This window comes from Mastigoproctus giganteus, chromosome 8, assembly GCF_048544385.1.
Source record: "Mastigoproctus giganteus isolate SK-2022 chromosome 8, ASM4854438v1, whole genome shotgun sequence".
Lineage (NCBI taxonomy): Eukaryota > Metazoa > Arthropoda > Arachnida > Uropygi > Thelyphonidae > Mastigoproctus > Mastigoproctus giganteus.
Genome location: NC_143582.1, coordinates 23,325,556 through 23,350,577, shown reverse-complemented (window position 1 = coordinate 23,350,577; position 25,022 = coordinate 23,325,556). Strand labels below are relative to the sequence as shown.

Below are 25,022 nucleotides of genomic sequence, written 5' to 3'. Positions count from 1 at the left end.
TAAATCTCACCCAACACATATGGGACGCTCTGGGGAGACGCCTAGTGGCACGTCCACACCCACTAGAAAATGTTCACCAGCTGAAGATGGTGCTGACTGAGGAATGGACGATGCTACCGCAAGAACTTAACAACATTGTTCTAAGTATGGACAGGCGATGCAAAGTTTGCATCGACATTAGGGGTGGCCATATCTCCTACTGAGGACCACCTCTTCCCTTTGTTCCATCTTTGGCAGTGATGCATCTGTATCATGGCAGCCAGTGCTACGTTGCCATTTTTGAATAAAGTCCCTCTGTACCGTTGTTTCCGTTGTTGTATCGGTGTTGTTTCCTTCATTTCTGTACCTCACTAGGTTCCTTTGGTATGCTTTTCCCATATCCAGGCCACTCCTATGAGCAGCTACAGGTGAAAACCTGACTGGTCCTAAAATTTTGTACACCAGTGTAGTATAAGTGGGCAAAAGGAGGAGGATGAGGAAAGAAGGCATTATCCGGCAGAAAGAAGAGGTGAGAAGGGAGAAGTGGGAATCACCCCTGGTCTGGGAGCCCACCGAAGGCCAGGGAAAGGAAGACAGCTTTCAGAAGCGGAGGTCTGCAAAGTTGGGTAGGTTCAATGGGAAGTGGTCTGAGTTGATTGCTATCAGTTCAATGCCGTCATTCTTAAGAGGAAGATGTCCAGTTGGGTGTTCATTCAGTTCTGAAAGTGGCCAGTGATGAGGGAAGAGCAGAGATCATTGCGGTTTCAGGAACTTTGGTCTGGATGTCTACGTTGTGGAGAGTGATACCAACGCCTTTTGAAAACTACTAGGCATATATGCTAAAAGCTAAAAACGCTTCTTTTAATTTTAACAAGTTGCTTTCCGGACTGAGTGTGGTTAAATTTAGATCCAGTAACAGTTGATTACGTAGGTCCAGGTAGACGTTACACGCGTTATAAGCTGGAAATCTCTACAGATAAAAGTAGAAGGTTATAGTAGTAGTAGTGGTGGCATGTGATGCAAGAAAGCAAATGTATGAGCTTATGCAGCATCAGCCAAAAAAAAAAAAAAAAAAAAAAAAAAAAATCACACCATTCCCTCCAAATGCCTGTCCAGTTCCTCCTTAAATTTATTCAACCGATAAACTTCCACAACGACAGATGGAAGTTTGTTCCAGCAATTAACCACCCGCTGGCTAAAGGAAAATTTCCGCACATCTATTCTACATCTGTCTTTTCTTACTTTGAATTTATGTCCCCTTAGGTTCGTAATCTGAACAAGTGGAAGGATCCCATCAGAATTCAGCGTGCTCAACCCATTCAAGGCCTTATATACCTCAATCATATCACCGCGCAGGTGCCTAGTCTCCAGCCACTGCAATTTGCAGAACTTAAGCCTCTCTTGGTAAGAGGATCCCTTCATTCCCCTCACCAATCTTGTTGCCCTTCTCTGTACACGCTCAAATAAATCTACATCCTTCCTAAAATGAGGCCTCCAGACCTGTACGCAGTACTCAAGGCGTGGCCTGACCATTGCCTTATACAGAGGGATAATCACCTCCTTTTCCCTGCTAGCAAAATTCCTATATATCATTGACAAAACCCCATGACCTGCCCTGGCAGCCTGTCTGCATTACTCAGAAAACTTCATATCTGCCTGCACAATTACTCCCAGGTCTTTTTCATTTTCTACCACCTTAAGTGTAGTACCACACAGTTGGTACGTTTCTCTGGGGTTACTTCCACCCATATGCAGTACTTTGCATTTGTCAAGGTTATGCAGTACTTTGCATTTGTCAAGGTTAAACTTCAGTTGCCACTTCTTAACCCATCTGCCCAAATTATCCAGATCCTGTTGCAGTAGCACACTGCCATTACTGTCATTAACAACCCTGCCAACCTTTGTATCATCTGCAAACTTCGACATTAAGCCTGATATACCTTCATCAATATCATTGATAAATATACAAAACAGTGGACCTAACACCCTCTGTCTTCTCGCACTTAACTATCCTTTTATCCATTGTAGCAACTTACCCTTAATACCATTCTGCTCCAATTTGTACAATAGTCTTCCATGTACAATAGTCTTGCGCAACAGTGTCAAAAGCTTTCCTGAAATCCAAATATATGATATCAAAATTATTTTTTGCATCCAGTTCCTTTGTAACCACATCATAATATCCTATCAAATTTGTCATACAAGACTCTCCCTTAATAAAGACTTTCCCATGCTGTGTCTGAATTATTGCTGCAGTCTTGTCTAGATGATCCTGCAATGCATTTTTAACCAGTGACTCCATTATTTTACCCAGAACAGAAGTTATACTAACTGGTCTGTAATTACTCATATCCCCCTTTGTGAATTGGGGATACATTTGCATGTCTCCAGTCCGTGGGGACCTCCCCTGAGTCCAAGGATGCTCTCATAATTATGGCTAAGGGTTTGCTTAGTTGCTTTGCCGCCTCCTTTAATATAACTGGATAGATCCCATCCACCCCAGGTGCTTTTCTTATGTTTAACTTCAACAATTTCTCCTTCACTTTACTCTCAATTATTACAAAATCATTAAGCACTCTGCTACAATTTGATAACCTTCTGCCATTTTCAAACCTTGATAACTCCTCATGTGTGTATGTAGATGCAAAATACTCATTCAGTTTTTTTGCTATCTGAGTGGGATCATCAACGGCCGAACCATCGATATCCAGTGGACCAATCAGATTCATCCCCTTCCTTTTAGAGTTTATATAAGTAAAGAAATCCTTGCTGTTTTTCTTAGCATCTTTTGCCAAAGATTTCTTGTAATCTGGCTTCGCCTGCCTAATCTTCTTCGTGACCTGATTACAGACTAGCTTATATCTGCCATAGGCGTCTGAGTTCTTGATAATTTATATGCATCCCATGCATTTTTCTTCTCTGTCACGAGTGTGATTAGTTCATTTGACAACCATTTAGGCCTAAACCTTGAACAATATTTCTTAATAGGTATGAAACTTTTGGTAGCTTCCACGATTAATTCCTTGAATGCTTCCCACTTAGAATTTACTGTTGGTAACATTATCAGTTGATCCCACTGTACAGAATTTAAAAACTGTCGGAGACCACTGTACTCGCCTTTACGAAGCAAAAACCCTTTCCTTTACCCCTGATAGTAATTAAATCTTTAAGTAAATCCCACGTCAGTACACTGTGATCACTGCCACCTAGTGGTTCTTTTATCTGCAAATTCCTAATACATGAATGATCACTGCTGATAACCAGATCAAGAGTATTACTTTCTCTGGTTGCCTCTCGAACATGCTGCTGCAGAAAACAATCATCCAATAAATCCACAAAAGTCTGACTAGTGTGTGAGTGCCCAACCCACAAGTTCCAGTCAATATCTGGGAAGTTAAAATCCCCCATTATAAGACATTATAAGCTGGAAATCTCTTTGGGCATCGTTATAAGCTGGAAATGGGCATCGTTTACAAGCCCAAAGTCCTGAAGTCGCTTTTTGAATGACCCATGCCCTGTCAGAAGAAAGGTAGTATGTAAATTAGGAAAGAACCAGCCAAGTCTTTGTTGACGTAGAAGACACTAGGTAGAAATAGCTTGGTAGTACTGCCTTTGGTGGAATCATCCCAACGGATTAGCCAAAGGGAAACAAGTTCCTGGCAAGTACGCCGGAGTTCTTGTTTCGGATGTGCATCGACAATAGTTTTTATCCCCATGAATTAAGTTTCTTTGTTCTTTCTGATAGCATGTGAAGGCTGCTTGGAGGTCAAGGGGGATACAGCCTGTTAATACTTGTAGTGCTGCTGTTGGTTTCGTTCTACAAGCCCGAGTCATTTTTAATAACACCAACCATTGTATCTGCAGGATAACGTTCCTAGTGTTGATGATTGACAAACGATGGAACCATACGGCAGCGCCGTATGTTACAAACGGTACAAAAACAGCTGAATAAAGAAGGTGGAGTGCAGGTCCCTTAAGACCCCAGTCTATGAGGGTGAAGCGAGCAAGCATATTGATATAATTTTTGGCCTTCTCTTTCATGGACTTTAGATGTGGCATGAAAGTTCTGCGATCATCTAGGGTAACACCTAAATATTTGAATGATGTTGATTCTTGAGTGCATTTCCTTTATAACGAATGGTTGGTGGTCTGTTGATGTCAAGACACCCTTTGAGAAGTAGGGTTCTACTTTTATCTGTAGAGATTTCCAGCTTATTCTCTTCAGCCCAAACCGACAAGGCATTCAAGACTGTGTTGGCTCTGGTCTCAATAGCTGCACGAGTAGAGCCCTCAACAACGATAACCAGGTAATCTGCATATGAGAGCTCTGTGGTATGAGGAAGTCCTGCAGGAGCCATTCAGAGGGTCCACATGTGATGTCTGCATCCACCAACTACGGAAAAAAAATCTGATAGGACGAATTTACAGAAAATCGAAGCTGACTGAAAGCAACCGACGAACACTAAAAAGGATTGCAACCCGAAAACATAAAACTAGTGCCTCCAAAATAACTGCAGAACTTAATGTGAGTCTCACCAATCCAGTTTGTAGCAAGACAGTTTGGCGAGAACTCCATAAATCTGAAATTTATGATAGAGCTGCTATTGCCAAGCCAGTCGTTACTGGTGGTGATGCTAGAAAGAGGATGCAGTGATTTAAAAAACACAACTGGACATGTCATATTTTCAGATGAATCACCACTTACACTTTTTCCACATCAGGGAATGTTTGTTTGGCGAATGCCAAAGAAGCGCATCATCCTGTGCCAACCGTCAAATATGGAGGAGGATCAATAATGGTTTCACAAATGAGGCCATGTTTCAAGACAATAATTCTCCAATACACACAGCCAGATGTGTCCAGTCTTGGTTTGAGGAGCATGAAACAGACTGATCTCCTCTTTAATATGCCCACAATGGGCATATTGATGAGGAGAGTTAGAAGTAGATTTCCATCGCCATCATACTCATGGATCTCAAAGCGTTCCTCCATGAAGAATGGTCCAATGTTCCTCTTAAGACACATCAAGCTTTATGTGTTTCCACTATTGTCTACCCTTGTATATACTCATAGTACATTATATATTATACAAAGAATTATATTTTACGCAATCTGATGAGGTTCTTAAAATTTGTTCAGGTATTCTTAGTATCAGTTTTCTAAGATAAGTTGACACAGAATCACTAGCTTCATCTGCGATATTCAGAGAGTATTGTAGAAGGCCTTGGGTTGCTATTGTATGATCACGCCTAATGGCAGGAGAATATCCAGAGCTTTCTGCAGTTTGAAAAATATATTGGGAACCAGGAGAGACCGTAACAATAATTTGGTTCAGCCAGTTAGCAAATCGGGGGACACTTTCAGTTTTCTTGGCACCTTTTTACCAAGCATTGTTTCTGAGGGATTCATATGGAGCGGGCGTTCATTCTGTTAGTTATAATTTCAGCAAATGGGATGTAATTTCTTGAAATACCATACATTCATGGTCTTGAAGTTTGAATAAGTATTGCTTTATAGATGAAGACTCTTTTTCTCAACTTTTTCCTACAGATACTTTTTCTCAACCGGAACATGCAGTATTCCACCAAGCATCATTCCTGAGTCGTAAACGGCTCAGATGGATAAAGGATGTTAAGGACCAAATCTGGGAAGTACAGAGAGGAATTGGAGTTACGCACTGTTGCATAATTTGATCTGAGCTGAGTATGCTCAACAGATCTTGGCGCATGTCTCCCATCGCTGCATATGACTTCACTTCTAGAGGTGAGTTGCCAAAAATCACCAAAAAAAGTCCGGGAACGTGCAGGAAAAGTTGACAGTATGCATACTGTATTAACAGTGGATCCACGGATGGACCACAATCCTTTCATCGCAAAAGTTAATGCACATCGACAGCTAAAATGATGGGTACAGTTTTCACGTTGAGAGGAACTGTCTTCTGAGCAGTACAAAAAAAGATTTTCTGAAGCTGTCAATATATTATGCTGTTTTTCCTGGTCACAGCTCCGATCTGAGCCCAACAGAACCACCTGGAAAGAACTGAAAAGTCTCAGCTGTTCCATAGAGGAGAACACCACTTATTAAAGGCCTCTTCTGCTGGAGGAAGATCTTTCTCAAGGAGTGTCATACATTGGCAATGTTCCAAGTAGCCCACGTACTGTATTGCAGGCTAAGGGAAACGTTTCAACACATTAAAATTTCATGTCTTTTCTCTAAGTGTGTTAGTGATCTGGTAGCAGAGTGATCACCGCCTTACACGCTTTCAGTTTTCTTGACGTCTTTTTACCAAGCATCATTCCTGAGGTTGTTTTTCAGTTTCTGTTCGAGTAACTTTGAGCCTACCGTCCCCTTTCTAAAATAAGTTGGTCGTGATCCTAGTTAAATCCCCTCTGATGCCAAAACATTACGTTAATCAGGAAACTCTTTCATACTTGTATGAATATACAAGAATGTCTTGTACCACTGACAACATAATGGATTCACCACTTTCATTTATTGTGAAACTTACTAAGAACATTACTCGTCAGTAATGTTCTCCATACATTACTGACGAGTCCAAGTGGACGGAGTTTGGTTCTTTCCTTAAATTATTCAGAATTATTGCACTCCACAACATGGATATCACACTGACCACTGTAGGAGAGCCGTAGCAATCTCGTGGGGAAGGGTACTCCTAATCCTGCTAATCTGAAGAAACCAATTACATCATCTACTCCGGCTAGCTAATTTTCCAGATCTGAATCCTTAGATTTCTCCGTTCTATCGACGGTTATCATCGACCTAACTATTTAATATATATATTTAAAATTTTGTTCCTCCACTCTTTTCTGTCCTCCCAGTCCCCATTCTTCAATTTCCTCTTTTCGATAGCCACCCTCACTCCCTCCATCCTTGTGATTCTAGGTCTTCCTCTTTTTCCTTCTAGGGGTTATCCATTCCATTGCTTTTTAAAGATTAAAGATTAAAGGACACTAACATGTCCTTTAATCTTTTCTGTTCTATGTTTTTTTTTTTTGAGTGTCCATTGCATTTCTTATATCTTCGTTCCTGACTCTTTCCAATTTAGATCTTCAGATCTGAATCCAATTGAGAAAATCTGGGATATGTTAGAAAAGACAGTTCTGCTTCGCAGTTCTTTACCGACCACAGTACAGCATCTGACAAATATTCTGATGGAAGAATGGTAAAGTCCGGAGCTGGGCTCCCTCAGAAACCTAGTGAAATCAATTCCACGACGTGTATGGACTGTAATTCGGGCTAAAGGTGGCCCCTATTAGATACTGAATAAAGGTTTCTAATATTTTTTTCCAGTATGGTATATTTCATTAACCTATGGACATTGATAATGTGTTTTATTTGAAATATAATTAATAACAAGTCTCTGATAGTTGAAAGGCTTCCCATATTAGAAGGATAGTTAATGAACGTACTCAATAAGTAATTGAAGAATATTTATTGAACATTATATGAATAAAACGCCTTTCTTTCGAATTGACTTCGACAAAGCTATGAGTTAAAAATGTGTTGTATGAAGGAAGATTGGAAAAATCTGGCCCGCGAAGCAATTTTAATACGTCTCTCATCGATGCCCATATATTAACAATATGATCCTTTGGTTTCTGTTCGAGTTGGAAGTTGATAATCGTTATTTCATACGAAAATAGACCACCAATTCTCCATACATTACTGATTTTTTTAGGGTAGCTTCTTCGTGTATATTGTCTGTTTTGTGGTCGATTTTCTGTTTGCTACACGAAAAACACCAGTTTCCGGGGAAAAAACCATACTACCCTCTCCTGAGACCGACTAACTCAGCCACGCGTTGTGAAAAAGGAAAATTAAATTCCCGAGAGAAATGAAAATTTAATGATAGAATTGAGATTTTACAATTAATTTTTCCAGAGACTAAAAATGTACCAAAGCAACTTAGTTCCACAAGGATTCATTTGTAATTATTATTAAAACTGTAATTCACGGCCTATTGAGAAATACAGTAACCTCAATTACTCCCACACTACCCTGATCCATGCCATTTTGTTTTTGCAACTTATTTAGATTTTCAAAGAACAACCCTTCGATAGATCGTGGCTATGTGTCTTCCAGTTCGGGTTTGGAACCATCCAAATTCGGAATCAATGATTCTGTATTCCTTATTATGATAGAGGTAACAGAAGATTAATGATAGATAGAACGATATATTAGGTTGCAAATACGATAAGAGTTCCCGTACTCCACCTTGAGTTTACGCAAGCATTTATAAGCCATTGGCTTATCCAGGAGAATCAGATATTAGAAACGAAAAAAAATATAAGAAAGAGTTCTTTGAGGAAAAATGTCTTACCTGCATCGTAATAATCATATCCGTGTAGAAAAGAATACATCAGATCAGAGAAATGTAAAACTCCACCTTTATAGTAATCTGCAGCGTTTAACAGCATAATCGCATTCAGTCCACAATTGGTAAAACTCAAGAGGAAAACATGGTATCTTAAAAATCGAAACGTATCAGAAATGCCATCAGATGTCGCTACTGCAGCACTGCTTGCTATCAAGAGAACGATCGGAAAACTTTAAACCGATATCTGTATTGTCCGGCAGAGAAGTCCTTGTGGTCACAATAACCCGAGGATGTCTCTCTCTCTAAATCTATCATTCATTTTAAAAAGCACGTTCGAATGAAGGCCCCTTAAATCGTCTAGGGTTCTAATTTACCTTCCCCGTCTGCGAATATCATTTTTTTCGGGACATCCTGATGCACATCAATTGCTTAATAACACAGAACGAAAGACAAATTATGAGAAGCCAAAGGTCACAGACAAACGATACCAGTTCCATTTTCAAAAACAGAGACACAGAAATTCAACCTTCAGCCCCCAATCCCCTCCTTAAGTCCAATTGCTGTAGTTATGTGTGTGACTGCAGCCAGTCTCGCGCCTAAGGGTAAAGGTGCTCATGGCAGCCGTGAATTTCGGCCGAAAATAAATAGCAACGGAGACCTGGTGTGATGACACGGCCAAATTGACGTTTGGAATGTATCAAGTTTTGTTCATAGTCGGCAACCCCCAGATCCGTTTCCATAGTCACGACCAAGCCCAAGGAGATGTAGAGAAAGGGGCAGGGATAATAGCTATAAATTACTAAGAGTGGGGGGCGTGGTCATTTAACAGTGTCCTCTGGGCACTCCCGACTTGTGCATTTGATTCAAAGACCGGCCGCTATTAAATCCATGTTTTCTGTAAATAGTACCTCTGTCCGCTGTCATTCCTCTCGTTTTATTTATTGCTTCCAAAGTCTTGATTCGAATGCTGCAAAAGTAGTTCTTACGATTGAAAGATGGTGTGGAATACATAATGAAGTGGAGAGACAGAAGACCACCCCTTCCAAGAAGTGTTTTACGCCCTTAATGATGACACAAGTATTACAGTTCCTCAACTGCATCTCATATCAACACACAAAAAAAGTAAATGATATGCCTGGAATTAAAAAGCATCGTGCGTCTTAGATACACAAAAAGGTTTTTTTTTTTTGTTTATCTGATGGTAATGTTACTACTCTTAACTTTTCAGAGGGAAAGCCTTGATGGTTAGAATATCTTCCCTCAGTTAAAGACGTCTTTTACTCATAAGCTGGACCAGAAAACAAATAAATCTTAATCTAACTCGTGTTTTGGTTATAAATACTGTGTTTATTTTGGAGATAAGGACCATTTTGGATTGCCAAACTTTCAGAATGTCTGGCTAGCAATCAGCTGTCTTAGCGAAACTTAAGCCTTACAGTCTCTATTGGGAAAAAATGTCAGTTAAATTCCCTCCACTTCGATTGCGAATCAAAACTGGCCAATCGCCAATCCGTCTGTCCGTTAATTCGTCCGCATATAACAACTCGACTCAATGAACAGGTTTTCATGATATTTTATACTTGGCTTTTGGAAAATTGTCAAGCATGTCCTTAAAATTCACTTCGATTCTACCCTAACTGAAATCAGGAAATGCTTGTTACTATTTGGGATTACTGGCCCTTAATAAACCACAATTACAACACCCTCCGATTAATACCACTATTCTTTTGCAATTGATATATTAAAACAGCCACAGCATTCACTTTTTATCTATCTTTATATTCTGTAACAGACGTGGGAAATTCCAGGACGACAGTTCCAGACTTGTAAGATTTATACCATTTATTGGTCATGGCCCTTGAATTCCAGAGGATTATACTATACAAAAAAGTATAAGAGTTAGAGGAATAATGGGACTTCAGGTTGATATCGGTAAAAATTACACCCCTGGAAGGAAGATAGGCAAACAGATAGATAGATGCAAGTTGAGATTAGTATGATTATAATATGGGCAGCCAGATATCTGGTAATCATAATCTCAGGGTGGACTGTACAAGAGATTCAGATGGTTTTTAAGTATAATTTATTCATAAAGAAGCAGTTATAATCACTTAAATCAAAGGAATGTCAAAGTAGTTTTGAATCAAAGCTAGATATACGCATGTTGATTTGATACGAGCATAAAGAGCTAAACGTGTTTTCAAATCTTTGCGGAAACTTATTTTGCTTGCGTCGTGATCCAATAAATATCCTTCAACAACTCCCACTTCTCTGAACTAGCACATCCATCAACACCTAGTTAGAGAGGTCTTCAAAATGTCGACACTCTATCCGAGGTGGAGCTAACCTAATCTCAGATGCTAATCTAGGATTTAATCGCTACATATCTAACAACCCCCTGTTGTGACTACATGACGCGCGTGGTGCAGAGAGAAAGAAAAAATAAGTGTGCCTACTTCTACCAGAAGAGCGAGTACACGAGGTTTATATACCTAAACTACGCAGCCATTTTTTGGTTATTAAAAATCTATGAAATGGCTTTTGAAATATTAGTGACAGGGTAGCCAATTTTTTTAATGAACTAGTTTGGACCGCCTAACTTTGTAGCAGACGAAAATAAAAGCACGTGACCGCTTTGAAGTAATTGTACATACGGTATCTTTTGGTTTTAAATAAGTTCATTCAACAAAATGGCGACATTACAACAGTTTCCAGGAGATTAATTCAATGCACAGGTTTCAAATTGAGCAATTAGGCAGATGAGTGGCAGTAAGGTAGTTACTAAGTTTCAAAGGTGGCATTCCAGCACAATAATGTCCCCCCTACAGTCGTATATTGAAAACGAAGTCCAACAGCTCCCCTGGCAGGTCTAAATTCTACGTCTGAATCTGACTGAACACCTTTGAGATGAACTGAAAAGCCTGATCAGGACACGCTCAATACACTCCTCTTGTACAGATGAATTGGCGATTGCACTGAGGGAGGAATAGACACAGATTCCTGCTACTACAGGGTCCTGATCGAAATTTTCGATGATGTCACTAATGAGGTTGTTTATTAAAACTCGTGTTTTACTGAATACTTTTGACAAGGTAGTATATTTATACACACAGATACAGTACATTACAGAGTGAAACCCAGTGTTCATGTTTTCGGTATTTATGTTTTCCCGCTATTTACGTTATCGCTCTTTACGTTTTCCTGCTATTTATGTTTTTTCACTATTTGAGAAATTTTATTTTGGTTCCATGTATTTTACTAAATTTCTATGTACAAATACGCCTTTAAAAACCAATTTCCTACTATTTACGCTTCTTTATTATTATTATTTTTTGTTGTTGTTGTTAAAATTTGTGTTAAAATAGGGAGTTAAATCATTTTTCCCCATCCCTGTGTAACGTTGTTGTAATATGGTTTTAGGAGCAGGGACTAAGGCCACGTTGCTCCGTGTATACTGTGTGTAAATTATGTGCGTTCTGAGATCGATTTTCTTTTTGGCAGGTGAAAAACCCGAGTTTGGGGGAAACCTCGCCTGAGACCGACTAACTCAGCCACGTTGTGAAAAAGGCCCATAAAAATTCCCTACGACGGGACTCTGACACAGGTCTTTTTCGTATACGTATCTGACTGACAAGACGCGATACATCACCTCATACAAATTGTATGACGTGCCCCTCGCGCTGCCATTTCAAGATACATTGCTCTCATGGGTGGCACAGTTGGTAGAATCGCCGTCCTCATACCGGGTGGAAGAAACTCGAGTTCGAGTCCCGGGATTTTTATGGGCTTTTTTCACAATGTGGCTGAGTTAGTTGGTCTCACGTTTTGTCGTAAACGTAATCTTCATCCTAAACCTGAATTAAGGCTTGGTCAAAATGCTGTTTCAAGTAGTGTCACACACAATTCTTGGGAGTCGTATTTGATAAAAAGTTGTCCTTTGTGGAACAAATCTGTCAACTCCGTACAAAGTGCACAAGAGGACTAAATATTCTTCGTTTTCTCTCCTCTGTGTTGGGGTGCGGACCGATATACCTTACATCTACCGTTGACTTGTTCGATTCAAACTAGATTACGGGTCCCAGGCATAGGTTTCGTCCAGAGAGTGTACTTCAATGGCTAGACCCTGTCCCTCAGGACATCCGTATCTCTACTGGAGCATTTTGAACATCTCCTGTCCAGAGCCTATACGTGAAAGCAAATGAATCACCACTATCGCCTCGACATAAGCAGTTGTCTCTAAAGTACGCTTTGAAACTGAAATCCCTGACAAACCATCCTACATGAACATCAGTTTTTGAGCCACGTTGGGAAAATTTGTACAATGCCCGTCAGACTGCCCATCGTCCTTTGGGTATTCGCATCCAAGAGCTACTCAGAGAGTTTAACATCTCGGTAGACGCCAACGCAAACTCTTCCACTCTGGTATGCTCATATTCCATCATGAGACTTTTTCTTTTAAAGAACTCAGTAAAGTCTGATACTTCATCTGTCTACCTGCAGCTCTATTCAGCACAGAGAGCTGAACACCCTGACTTCCTGCTACTTTATACAGACGGCTCAAAGTCGGAATCGTGTGTAGGATCTGCTGTCTTTCCCGACACTACTATATCTCAGCAGATTCTTCCTGAATCCAGCATATACACTGCAAAGCTGCATGCCATAGAATTAACCTTGAGACAGAATTCTCATCCAGTTCTCTCTCGGGTTCAGCAGAAGATACATTCTCTTTATGAACACAAATTTGATATTCGCTTTTGCTGGATTCTTAGCCACATTGGGATCAGAGGAAATGAATGGGTTGACATCGAAGCCAAATAAACAACTCGCACTAATAATCACTGCCTGTCAGTCCCCTATATAAGACTACAGGCAAATAATACACAACAAGATTCATTCCCAGTGGCAGAATTCATGGAACGAACAAACCTCAAATAAATTACATCAAATAAAGTCTGTAATGAAACCATGGCAGTCTAGTCTGCGCAGGAATCGTAGAGGAAGTTGTTCTTGCTCGGCTCCGCATAGGCCAGAGTCATTTGATACATTCCTTTTTGTTTAGGGCCGATGACCCTCAGTGTTGTATACTATGTACACATTAACACCGATGCATTTTCTCCCTTTGTTAATAAACTTTCCCCACAGCAAATACCTCGCGTCTAGAATTCAACCCCAATGGAAAAGAAATCCATACTCCAAAGACCAGTTAGTTTGACCTCCAATCTACCTAGTTCAACCGAACCGATTGAATTCTTCATTCAAAAGAACCTTAATAGTTTTATAGTATAAATGTTATAAAATATTTTGATAATTATAATTTAAGTTTATATAATGATATTTTTTGGCTGCTTTAATAATTTTTGTATTTACAGTTATTGATTTTTTTAAACACCTTTTCACTTTTTCTAAATGTAAACTGAGTGGAAAGAAACGATATGTTCACAGCTTGAATTTAAACAGATGTTCGTGACGTCATCGCAAAAGGGAAATCACCTAATTACGTATAATTTTTTTCTTTTCTGTTTTCTACAATGAGGTGTGCAATAATTGCTGCAATATTTCGTGGTTGAACCTCCTCTAATTTTAACCCCTGAAATTAAAATGCGAGTGAAATGTGCGAAAATATCGGTTCGAGGTCGAATTCGAAACTAAATCAGTTAGGAGGCAAGATAATCGCTGTTGCTTTACGTGTTACACCCGCCCCCTATAGGAATTTTCTATAAATTATCTGGCTTCTCACCATGAAAAAAAAAATGGCGTTAAATTATACGCCCTATGCAAGAGCTGAGCGTATAAATCAAACTGTACTTCGTACACCGGTAAGACACACACATAAAAAAAAAAGCGCATGCCCTATACCAAAGTTCCGCCCTCCTTTTCTTAACCTTAAGGTCAAAATATCCGCGTAGAATATAGGAAAAACACGAAAACGGTTATATAGTGACAGAACGAAGCATTCAGAAAGGCAGGAGTTAGATGGTCAAAATAAGATATTTTACAAGTCAATAAATATTTTATTTTACAATAAATTACAAGTATCGTAATTTCTTATTGTCACAATATTTTGAAAGTTTATTATTTAATAATAAGTAAAGATTCTAATTAGGTAATTTCGTTCTAATTTGAATAATAATCATCTAATAAACATCAATTTTAGGAAACGAATTCTATTATTATTGCACAAAACTAGTACAAAATGAATACGAGTACCGGAAGTTTCTTTCACTCCTAATGACTTTCCAATATGTGATCGAAAAGTTTGGAGATTGAATTGTTTGATTGAAAATGTTTGGGAGTAGAGTCAAGTCCAATTGTTCGCAAGAAATTCTGAAATGAGAAGTGCTGAGTGTGTAGGGGCGTTGTCGTGATGCAAGTGTTAACTCCGTGAAAGTGGATTTTCTGAACAGTACTGAGAAATTGTTGTAGAATTATTTTGTAGTATTCCTGGTTCACAGGAGTGGAGGAATCCTGCCTGACCAATCTGATTATCTACTATGATGCAGTAATTGGAACTGGATGAAAGTAATAGTTTTGACACCATATGCTTAGATTTCAGCAAGTCTTTTGATACATGAAAGACTGCTGTACAAAGTGGAGCAGTGTGACATTAGGCGCTAGTCGCTGCTATGAATAGAGGGATAGTTGAATGGCAGAAGACAGTTATCAATGGACACTGCTCTTAGTGAACTGTTATAGAGCCTTCAGGTTTCAGTGTTGGACCCATGATTGTTTTCTATGTTTATTAATGATAGTGATGAAGGTTGGTTGGTTCTTGGGTTTTATTGGCGCATTAGCAACTAAGGCTATAGTGCGCCGATAGTGATGAAGGCGTATCAGATTTAATGTCTAAGTTTGCAAATGATATAAAGGTTGGCAGGGTGATTAATGACAAGAATCAAGGCATATTACTGCAACAAGGTCTAGAAAAATTAGGCAGATGGGCTGAGAACTGTCAGTTGAGGATTAACATTGCTAAATGTACAAAACTGCATGTGGGCAGCAGTAATCTCGGAATAGCATACCAATCAGGTGGTACCACACTTAAGTTGGTGGAGAACGAAAGAAACCTCAGGGTAAATGTATAGTCCAACATGAAATTATAGCACCTTCTAAAGTCAGGGTAACGACCACCTTAGACACGCATTTCAAGAACGTGTCTATTCATCCACGTGCAGCAAATACACTCTTAATGAGTGGATTCATGAAATTTAACATTTGGCTCTTTTTAGAAAGATTTCCTTGAGCCATTTTATAAAACCGTAAAAGAGAAATACGACAAACTTTTTAAGCATGCCTCTGATTATTTAAAACATACTTTTGGTTATTATTTAGTGTATTTTTTTTTATTAATAATGAATAAAATACACTCGCTGGCAGAAAAATTAGAAGCTTTTACGGTTGGCGTAAATAGATAATTAAACTTACAGTACGCAGATGCAAGTTGTATGTTAATTAATGAATGAAAGTCTTTCATAAAAATAATTATATGAAAAGAGTATTAATAGTGTCATTTATTTAAATTAAGATCGACGTGGTTTTTAATGAAAAAAAAAAATCCCTTGAATCCTTTCGTTGTAGGTTTGAGCCTGCGAAGGATAATGAAGTTGTACAAAATCGCTTTTCCTGGACTATTTTACTAGCATTTAAACTTTCTTGCGATATGAGCAGAGAGTATTTTCAAACATTTTTCCAGACATGAAAATATCTGAAAAAAAAAAAAAATCCTCAATAATAATTATACATCATGAGGTGTTTGCCTCATCTCATGTTAATATTAACCATCGACCACAAGCGTTTTTGGGTACCGATCTTAAGCCCATTGAACTGGTCAAAAAACCCTTAGTATTAAGACAGTCACAGACAGAAGAAACGCAAAGAAAAGTCGCCTCGTTGAGTATAAAGACTACACAGGTAGTCGACTGTAGTAATCTGAAGCCAGAATGGGAAAACGTAAGGAGGACTACACAGAAAAATGGAAAATTTTGGTTTGTACTGATGGTAGGCAGAGAGTGTAGCGAGAACCTCACGAAGCGATGGACCCTGCTTACTTCGTTAAGACAAGCCAAGCAACTGGAAGTGGTGTCAGGGTATGGGAAATGTTTTGTTGGCATGGACTGGGTCCGTTGATACCAGTGGAAGGTCGATTGTCATCCAGAGAGTACATGAATTTTGTATCAGATCTATTGCATCCTGCACTGTTATACTTTTATCCCGAAGGTGATGGCCACTTTATGAACGACAATGCAACAGTGCATCGTGCATGAATAGTTAGGAGAACACAACACAGATTACCACCACTTTCCCTGGCCCCATATTCACCTGATCCCAATCATACTGAGAATGTGTGGATATGCTGAAGAGAGCTGTTCGGCAACGAAGACCTCTTCCTTCAACTTTGTCGCAGGTACGCGATATTTTGCTTGAATGGTTATAATTAGACAAAAACGCAAAAAAATACCCTATAGAACCGTGCAGCACACTTATTCCAAACAAAATTTCACAGTTCATTATTGAACTATGAAACGAAATGAAAACTCTCCATCTGGTTTTTATAGCAGCTCGGAAGAACACAAATATCACTACAACTTCAATTTCAATTGAAGAATTCGACCTCGACTTACTGGATTGTCAAAATTAATATTTACAAATTCACTTCTAGGAGGAATATACACTACTCGACCAAATTAACAGAAAACGTAGAAAACGTGGTATAGCTCGTGCAGCTGCAACGAAGGTGGCCAAAATTTGGTATGGTGGTGTACCACAGAATAGCGATGAAATGAGGAGCCAAAGAAACTTCGAACAGGTCTAAGGGACATTTATAAGGGTTGGATAACAATTACCAAAAAAGGTCATATTACAGAAGTCAACATAAGATGCTGGAAAATATGATCACATGACATCAGTACGGCGTATGATTCCATCTAACGGCAAAACAGACCTAACATCATTGAACCGTGCGCGATATAAGGGTCTCCATAAGGTTCTGTGGCAATAAATTCTATTCTTCGACCAGGGAAGACCTTAGCTCACTAAGTAACCGAAGAGTTGGTGTTGGCGTGCAATGATACGCCCAAGGGCGTCCCACACATGTTCGATCCGATTTAAGTCTGGTGATCGTGCTGACCACGGCAGTCATAGGATATCTTCAGTTTCAAGATATTCCTCCACCACTTGAGGTCTATGTGCAGTGGCGTTGTCGTGCATGAAAAGAAAATCTGGGCCAACGGCACCCCCAAAAAGTCGCATATAAGGTTCGATGATCTGTTTTCGGTAACTCTGCACAGTTAAGGCACCTCTATCAAAAAGAGGAAGAGGAGTGTGGCCGTTGATCATTATTTCCCCCACACGAGAACACCACCTCCAGCGTAAGTGTCTCTTTCTCTGATGTTGGAGGGATGGTACCGCATTCTTCGTTGTCTCCAGATAAAATAAGTCTATAATCTGTTTGTAGGCTGAAATGAGACTCAGAACAAAATTGTACCCTATTTGTCAAGCCTCCAAGTCACATGTTCATGGAACCAATTTCAACGAGCTCTGCGCCGCTTTGGAGTTAACAGGATACAAATCACTGGCTTCCTTACATTCAAATTGAATTGAACCTTCTTAACAGTCTGGTTGGAAATGTTTTCGCCTGTGGCCGAAGTAACTTCAAGAGGCAGTTGATGTCAGGACATCGCAGGGTTCTGTCTTATTGTTAGAGCCAGATAGGTCTGTTCTGGTTGACGCAGTCCTCGGGCGACCTTGGCCAGCTCTTCTTGTAAGGGGACCGGGGTTCAAGCCCGTGACTGCTAAATACGATTAACATTTGTATTGATTGATTTATTGTAAACTCCACTGACCTGGTGGTCGTGCCGGAGAATAAACAAGAACATTTTTTCCTGTCTGCTGAAACTGCTTCCATAGTGCCGAGCCAACACTGCGTGACACATTAAGCCAACGTGCCTGTGACTGCTCTGCTTTACGTCGTCCAATGGCCTCCCATCTTAAAGAATCATCTAAACGAAGATGACTTTGCCATCCTGAATACTGGAGATGTGGCTGTTTCACTGAGCAAGTCAAAAAAAAAAAAAAAAAAAAAAAAACAGTAATGTAGTGATTGGCCACAACCGATGTTTTTATAGGCATGAATAAAATTTGCATAATGTGCAGCTCTGTAAGGTGGTAGATCGACTTCTACTGGATACTTGGAATTGCATGCCAGGATGCCTATTATATCAAATATTTGCCTTCGACACTTTTTCACAATAAAATATTCACGAAAAACATTTTTCTCTGTTAATTTTGTCGAGCATCGTAGTTTAAATTAATTAGTTAATCATTTATGCTTATTAATTTTAAAACATTTAAACGCTTATTAAATTAAAAATAATAAGTATTGACAACTATTTTGAATACTGACGTATTACCTATCAGTTCGATCGTTTCAAAATATCGATATATATTAATTATCGATAGTAGTGGGTGCGATATCAGTAACCTCGGAAGAAAACAATGAGTTCTTTCCTCAATATTCCAGTTAATAAACATACAAACGGTTTTCAATTTTAAAATTAATATTACATAATATTAAATAATTATATAATCATTTTAATTATTACAACTAAGTAAGGAAAATAAATTTATTTTTTATGTTAATTAACGGACCGTCCCCGATAAACGAGGGACTCATGAAGGTGTATACGGAAGGAGTAAGTATCAACCACTTAATGGCACAGAGGTGAGCTGACTCCTTTTCGAGAGTGGTGTAATTGCTGGCTTGTTGATTCGTGCAATTGCTGATCTACCCCCCAAAGACAAACATTGGTGATGTCATGAAATGGAACCTAAACAAGATCACGGAAACTTGTTCCATGTCTAGACTGGTCAGTCGGAAAGACAATACGACAATCTCGTCAGACATTTCTACAAATCATCAACCAGGAGTTAAACGCATCACAGGGAGTTGAGGTGTGTACAAATGCACTACGTACAGATTTCAGTAGCCTCGGTTTTCATGGGATTGCGGCGGCGCATCAGCCAAAAATCAACCTCAATCAGCAGTCTCGCCTTGCATGGGTGAACGGATGCTAACTGATGTATAGAACAGGGGAAATTGGTTCAGTGGACGTTGCTGTCCACTCTTACGGTCTTAGAGCAAGGCAGTACCTAGTTAGAAGGGATTGTCATAGCAGCTTTAAATCAATGGCAGATTAACTTCTTGGAGATGCCATATGTTTGGAAGTAGTGCAATATCAAGGAAACTCGTTGTGAAAACAAAATTTGCACTGCTGTATTTGTACTAAATTATACAGTTGTAATTAAAGTGAACAACTAAGTTTAGAGAAAGTAAAACTATAGAGTTTAAGTGTTCGATAAAGTGATAATCTTAGTAATTAATTGTTAAGAAGATAACTATATTTAGTTTTCACTTCTATTAATCACAGAAAATAGAAGAAGAAAAAAAAAATATTTAATTTAAGAAAAATCGAACGTGCCTGAACTGTAACGCAATGTGTGCATTAACCAACTGGTTCATACCATAAATGCAGATTGTCTTTTTGAAGCAATATGTTCTGATTAGAATTGTTAACCACTTCAATTTCTAAGCTTTTTAAGTAACAATAACGAGGCTATCAAAGGGAAGTTCTCAGAGTTGGTTGATTATTTGGAGGGGACCGAACACCGAGCTCAGAGGAACCCCACTTGTTACACAGTCCACTCTGAAGATTGACCATTTATGGCAACCTTGTCTTCCGATCCTACTCCTTCAGACCTGAAGTTAGTTTTCTGTTACCATTGTTTCTTTTCTTAAAAAAAAAGTATATAATGGCCCTGGCTGTTTCAAAAAAGTTTGTTGAAAAAACCTTGGTGTCTTCATTTGAAGTAGTGCAATACCCTGCAACTCGTAAAGGCCAGCGTACTCTTATGAGAGGATAATTTTCATTCCTTCCTACCCTAATTCTGTACACTGAACTCTCTCATCACATGATACTCTTCGCGCATGTTCAGTGCAAAGCACATGTAATAATAAAATAACAAACTGTTATTGTAAATACGAAAAAGCTATTTTGTTATGTTGAAAGACTGTCCAATTAATATTATATTTAATGACATCAATAAGATGTAATTTTTATTAAGTTAATTGAATAAATAGAAATGTCTCCAAAGCTTAAAGTTCATTAAAAAATTAAATACCTCCACTTTTTTTTATCTTTCTCAGGGTAATCGAAATATTTGTTTGGTTCTGTAAAATTCTAAACTCTCATGCGCAGTGAAGTCCCGATATGGGCATTCATCGCGCATGGCTGTGCTTCACTTGTACAATCTCATTCTAATATGTAAAAATACGAAACTTTTTAAAGGATTCATTGTAAACAACCGCCATTTAAAGATATTGGGTAAAAGATAAACATTATCTTTACTTCTAAGGCCTTTGTGTATGTGTAAGCTTTTAAGTCAAGCTACACTGTTATGAAATTCGAAACTTGCGCAAAAATTCAAGTTGCATACTCGATGACGTCATCAGTTGTCGTCAGCATTGATTCCAAATGTGTTTCTTTACGTTTCCTATTGCAACGTAATGGGCAACACTTAATCTCTGTGTAAATAAAAATACAGAACAACAAAGAGTAAACAAATTGACACATTCTTTGCATATTTAAAGACATCGACGAAAGAGGCAGTTGCCTACGTGGGAAGTTCTTAGGGTTACGTGCGGTCAAACTGTTTCTATTGATCAATCCTTTGGTGTATTAACTAAGGGCCAACCTTCTTGCTCTTTGGAATAATTAATGTTCGAGAAGCAAAGTCGTGACAGTGGAGTTTTTCACTTGATCGCCGGCTTGTAGCTGTGCTGCTAAACAGACCCAGATGTGGGCTTTGGAAATAAATCATCCGGTCAAGGACTTCTTACAAACGGCTAACTGAACGATGTATCAACCTGACAACAATGACTAGCTAATTAGGGAAGGCCAGTGGAGGGAGAAAAAAAAAAACCGTAGTGCTTTGATTAAACGTTGCTATAATTATAAGGTAATGGAGGATAATTACAGACAGAAAGACGCTCTCTGTTCATGAGATACCAGCTGCAAATATTCCCCAGGAAGCTAAGAATCTTGACAACTTGTCGCGGTCTCGCGCGATTACCACTCTTCTTCCCCCCCCCCCCCAAATGGCAGACATAAGTAACAGAATGACTTACTTCTCTAGATCGACTTATTAGCCGCTGGTCGACAACGTCATTCGTTTTAAAGAAAGTTCCTCGAGTGTAAAGATTTTGACTGAATTTTCCATCTTCGGCAATGTCGAACAAAACAAAAAAAAAAAAAAAAAAAAAAAGGAATATCGTTTGCGCATGCGCACTGAGTCAAGTTTCTGTATCTGTTCATACTAAAGACCAAAAGAGAGAAATTGTATCAGATGTAGGGTATGTATAGTAAAAGGTCATGTATTCCGGTGCATGCGCACAGGAAACTAATTGATGGAACTTCCATATTTGATTAATTAAAAAATATATATAAAATATTACTTTCCATCTACTGATTAAAGACTACAGAGCAGACAAGTGTGCGATAGCATAAAAAAAAAAAATCAAGAATAAAGCTAAATCCGCTTATAGCTGTAGAAAACAGGACAAGAAACATTTATGATCTCCAGAAACAGACAATATATTGAAATTTGTAAAATTTTTGGGGTACATCACTGTGCCGCGGCACACCCATTGAGAATGCAACTGCTTTGAAGCAACTCAGCTAGCAACTGCTCCGATTGCAGCTGGAAACTGAATAATCCAGAAGAAATAACATGTTTTACAAGGACTTTGACACGAAATTAATAAATAGATACATTTACGTGTTATTTTGGCTACTTGATGGCGGTTATCTTCAAATATACGTACGTATTCATAATTAAATGTTTCGTTTTCATATTCTTATAAGAAGAACAAAATATATATGGCATATCTACAATTCCTTCTAACATACATTTGTATCTAAAAGCAACGTCAGAATTGCGCAAGTGCCGAAATATGCAAATCAGGCGAGCTAAAATTTTAGCTGTACGATATTCACATGGAACCTTACATATAAATGAAATAAACTAAAGAATATATATGAAATTTGCGTGGGATTATACACTCCCTTGGCCAAAATATTAGAAACCTTTTGCAACTGGTGTAAACAGTTTAAACGTGTGAAACAGTGGGAAAAGGCCATGCATCCAACTCCCAACCGATGGAGGTGGTATCATGGTATGGACTGGGCTGCTCATACCGTTCTGTTGTATCGGACCAACTTCATCGTTAATGTTTCACATTTCCTCGACTTGAGATGGATTCTTTGAAGACGACAACGCAATTATCCACCGTGCAAAAATGGTATCTGAATAGTCCGAGGGACCTTCAAAATTTCGAATATCTCTCCTATCCACCAAATCTCCAGATCTGATCCATTTGAGAATGTCTGGGGTATGTTGGAAGGGACAGTTCAGCTTAGTAGTTCTCTACCGACCAGTACAGCAGTTGATAAATATCCTGATGGATAAATGGTCAAACGTAGAGCTGGCTTCCCTCAGATACCTAGTAGACTCCATGCCACGACGTCTACAGTTTGTAATTATGGCAAAAGGTGGCCTACTAAATATCGAATAAAGGTTTCAAATTTTTTGGCCAGTGAGTGTAGTTGTAAAGTGTGATATAGTGTGTCTCTTAAAATAAAATATTGTGGCAAATCCCTTTTTATAAAATATCAAATAGCCGGCAAATAACATATGAATACCGGTGTATACTCTCTGCTGAGAATTAATGCCAGTCGTTCTATCAGATGGAATGTCCAATAGATTTTATATATTACATATATCCAACGATATATGTACATCAATTGAAACAAGCTTCGGTTTCTAAACAGCCCGTTTCATTTTTCCCTTCTCACGAAGAGAAGTATCGGTATTATTTTTTTCTTATCCCAGCCTGTAGTAATTAGCACTTAACCATCTTGAGCTGTCCAGCAGGTGTTGAGCGCACGGTTCTAGAGAAAGGGGGCAGCCAGACCACACCTAAAAGCCTTAACTTCTATTGATTATCGATAAGCAGCCGCCTGCAGACAACCAGTAGAAATGAGAAGGAAAGAAAAAGATAAAGCAACTGAGTAAGAGTAATTCTTTGAGTGAGAGAAGCTCTGGTGTTCTTTTCTTCCAAGATCGACTTGGGGATATCAAATTGGCGTTGCTACACGGATCTGTGGTGTTAAATTTCTTCTTCAATACAGGAACTAAATACAAAGGTTTCAGAAGCCAAATTACCTTCTTTATTAGAACCAAAAAAAAAAAAAAAATGACCTCTTTAATGAATGGTCAAGGCTATTTAAATTCCCTTACAATCCCCATAGTGCTTAGTAAGCACAAATGACTCAATACTTTTGGATTCTCTTCCACCATCTCAATTATATTTACTTCTTCAAAGTATTACAATCACCTCCTCTCAAAAAAAAATTAAATTCTTACCAGGAGTTCCTGGAGGTTTGGGTAACATGGAAAGAGCGGATACCATTTGTTGATGTTGCCTGGCTACAGGGTCAGAGGTCAAAGAAGAACCTAAATAAAAAATAAATAAAAAGAAGATTGTAAGAAAACTTTGAAATCATAGATAACAACCACCCACACACAAATGAGTTTTTATTTTTTATAATACTACTATTTTTTATAATACTACTATGCAGTTGCCATGCTTAATCTGCCTAAAGTGTAATAATAATAATTTTAATCCGTTATTAATTTTAACAGAATTAAGAAAATAAATTTAAATAATTCTCTGTTTCTCCCAAAAATCGAAGTTTAAAAAATTATGAATTTGTTTAGTTATTATTTGAAAATTGCTTATTTTCAAATAAATAAATTTTTAATCAAAAATTGAGTCAATTAATTAAATTACTTTTATCTTATTACTGTTATTAAATTACTAAGATTAATTATCAAAAAATCTTTAGTACCTTATAATACTTTAGATAAATGAAACTTCAAAAGTGTCACTGAAGTTGGTCAACCTATCATAAGTATTACGTCATAATTGCAACTACCAATCATCAGTCGAGTTCATAATTCGAAACCTGATTATTGAGAAATCAATAAATCTCCATTTTTAATCAATGGTTTAAATTAAATTTATTTATTATTTAATTGTAAACTAATAAGATAATTATCAAAACAAAATCTTTAATACAATATAATTTATTATTCATATAAAAATCCACGCGTTTGCGTAAACCAACTGGAATTGGGAAAAACCAAAAAAAAAAGATTGACATCTTAAATGAATTGACAGAGATTGTGATGTTTGTCCTCACAGCATGAAAATGGGCAGTGGGAGTGTTATGTTGAGGGACCGGTCGTCAACGAGAACCCGACAAGTGACCTCTAGTACGGAATTTCGTTCATAAATCCGCCGAAGACGCACGGAGTAACGCTAGAAGCCGAAAGTTTTAGCTCGGAAAGTCGGCGTTGACCTGTGACCCGCGAGGACATCACTCTCCCGCTTCGCTATAAAGAGACCGAAGGCGCGTGACGTCTCGCTGTTCGGAGTGATGACAGAAATGAGGATTAGCCTAATGACCCTGACGTCATTGACGTTCAACCCACGACACTTCGCCATCCGAACGCAGCCGTTGCCTTTTGTTGTGTCGGCCTTTTGTTGGGGACTGCTGACACTCCCGAAATGCCACTGCCGGCTCAAAGA

General features: G+C 38.5%; 1 protein-coding gene across 5 annotated transcripts in view; it reads right to left on the bottom strand.

Moving 5' to 3' along the window:
• Window positions 1-25,022, bottom strand: part of Sobp (Sine oculis-binding protein) — a 190,448-nt gene that overhangs the window by 24,209 nt on the left and 141,217 nt on the right. For all 5 annotated transcript variants that reach the window (XM_090379727.1, XM_090379726.1, XM_090379728.1 and 2 more), the window contains one exon: window positions 23,795-23,884. In XM_090379727.1, the coding sequence (XP_090235853.1) occupies window positions 23,795-23,884 (90 nt within the window). The remainder of the gene's footprint in view (window positions 1-23,794; window positions 23,885-25,022) is intronic.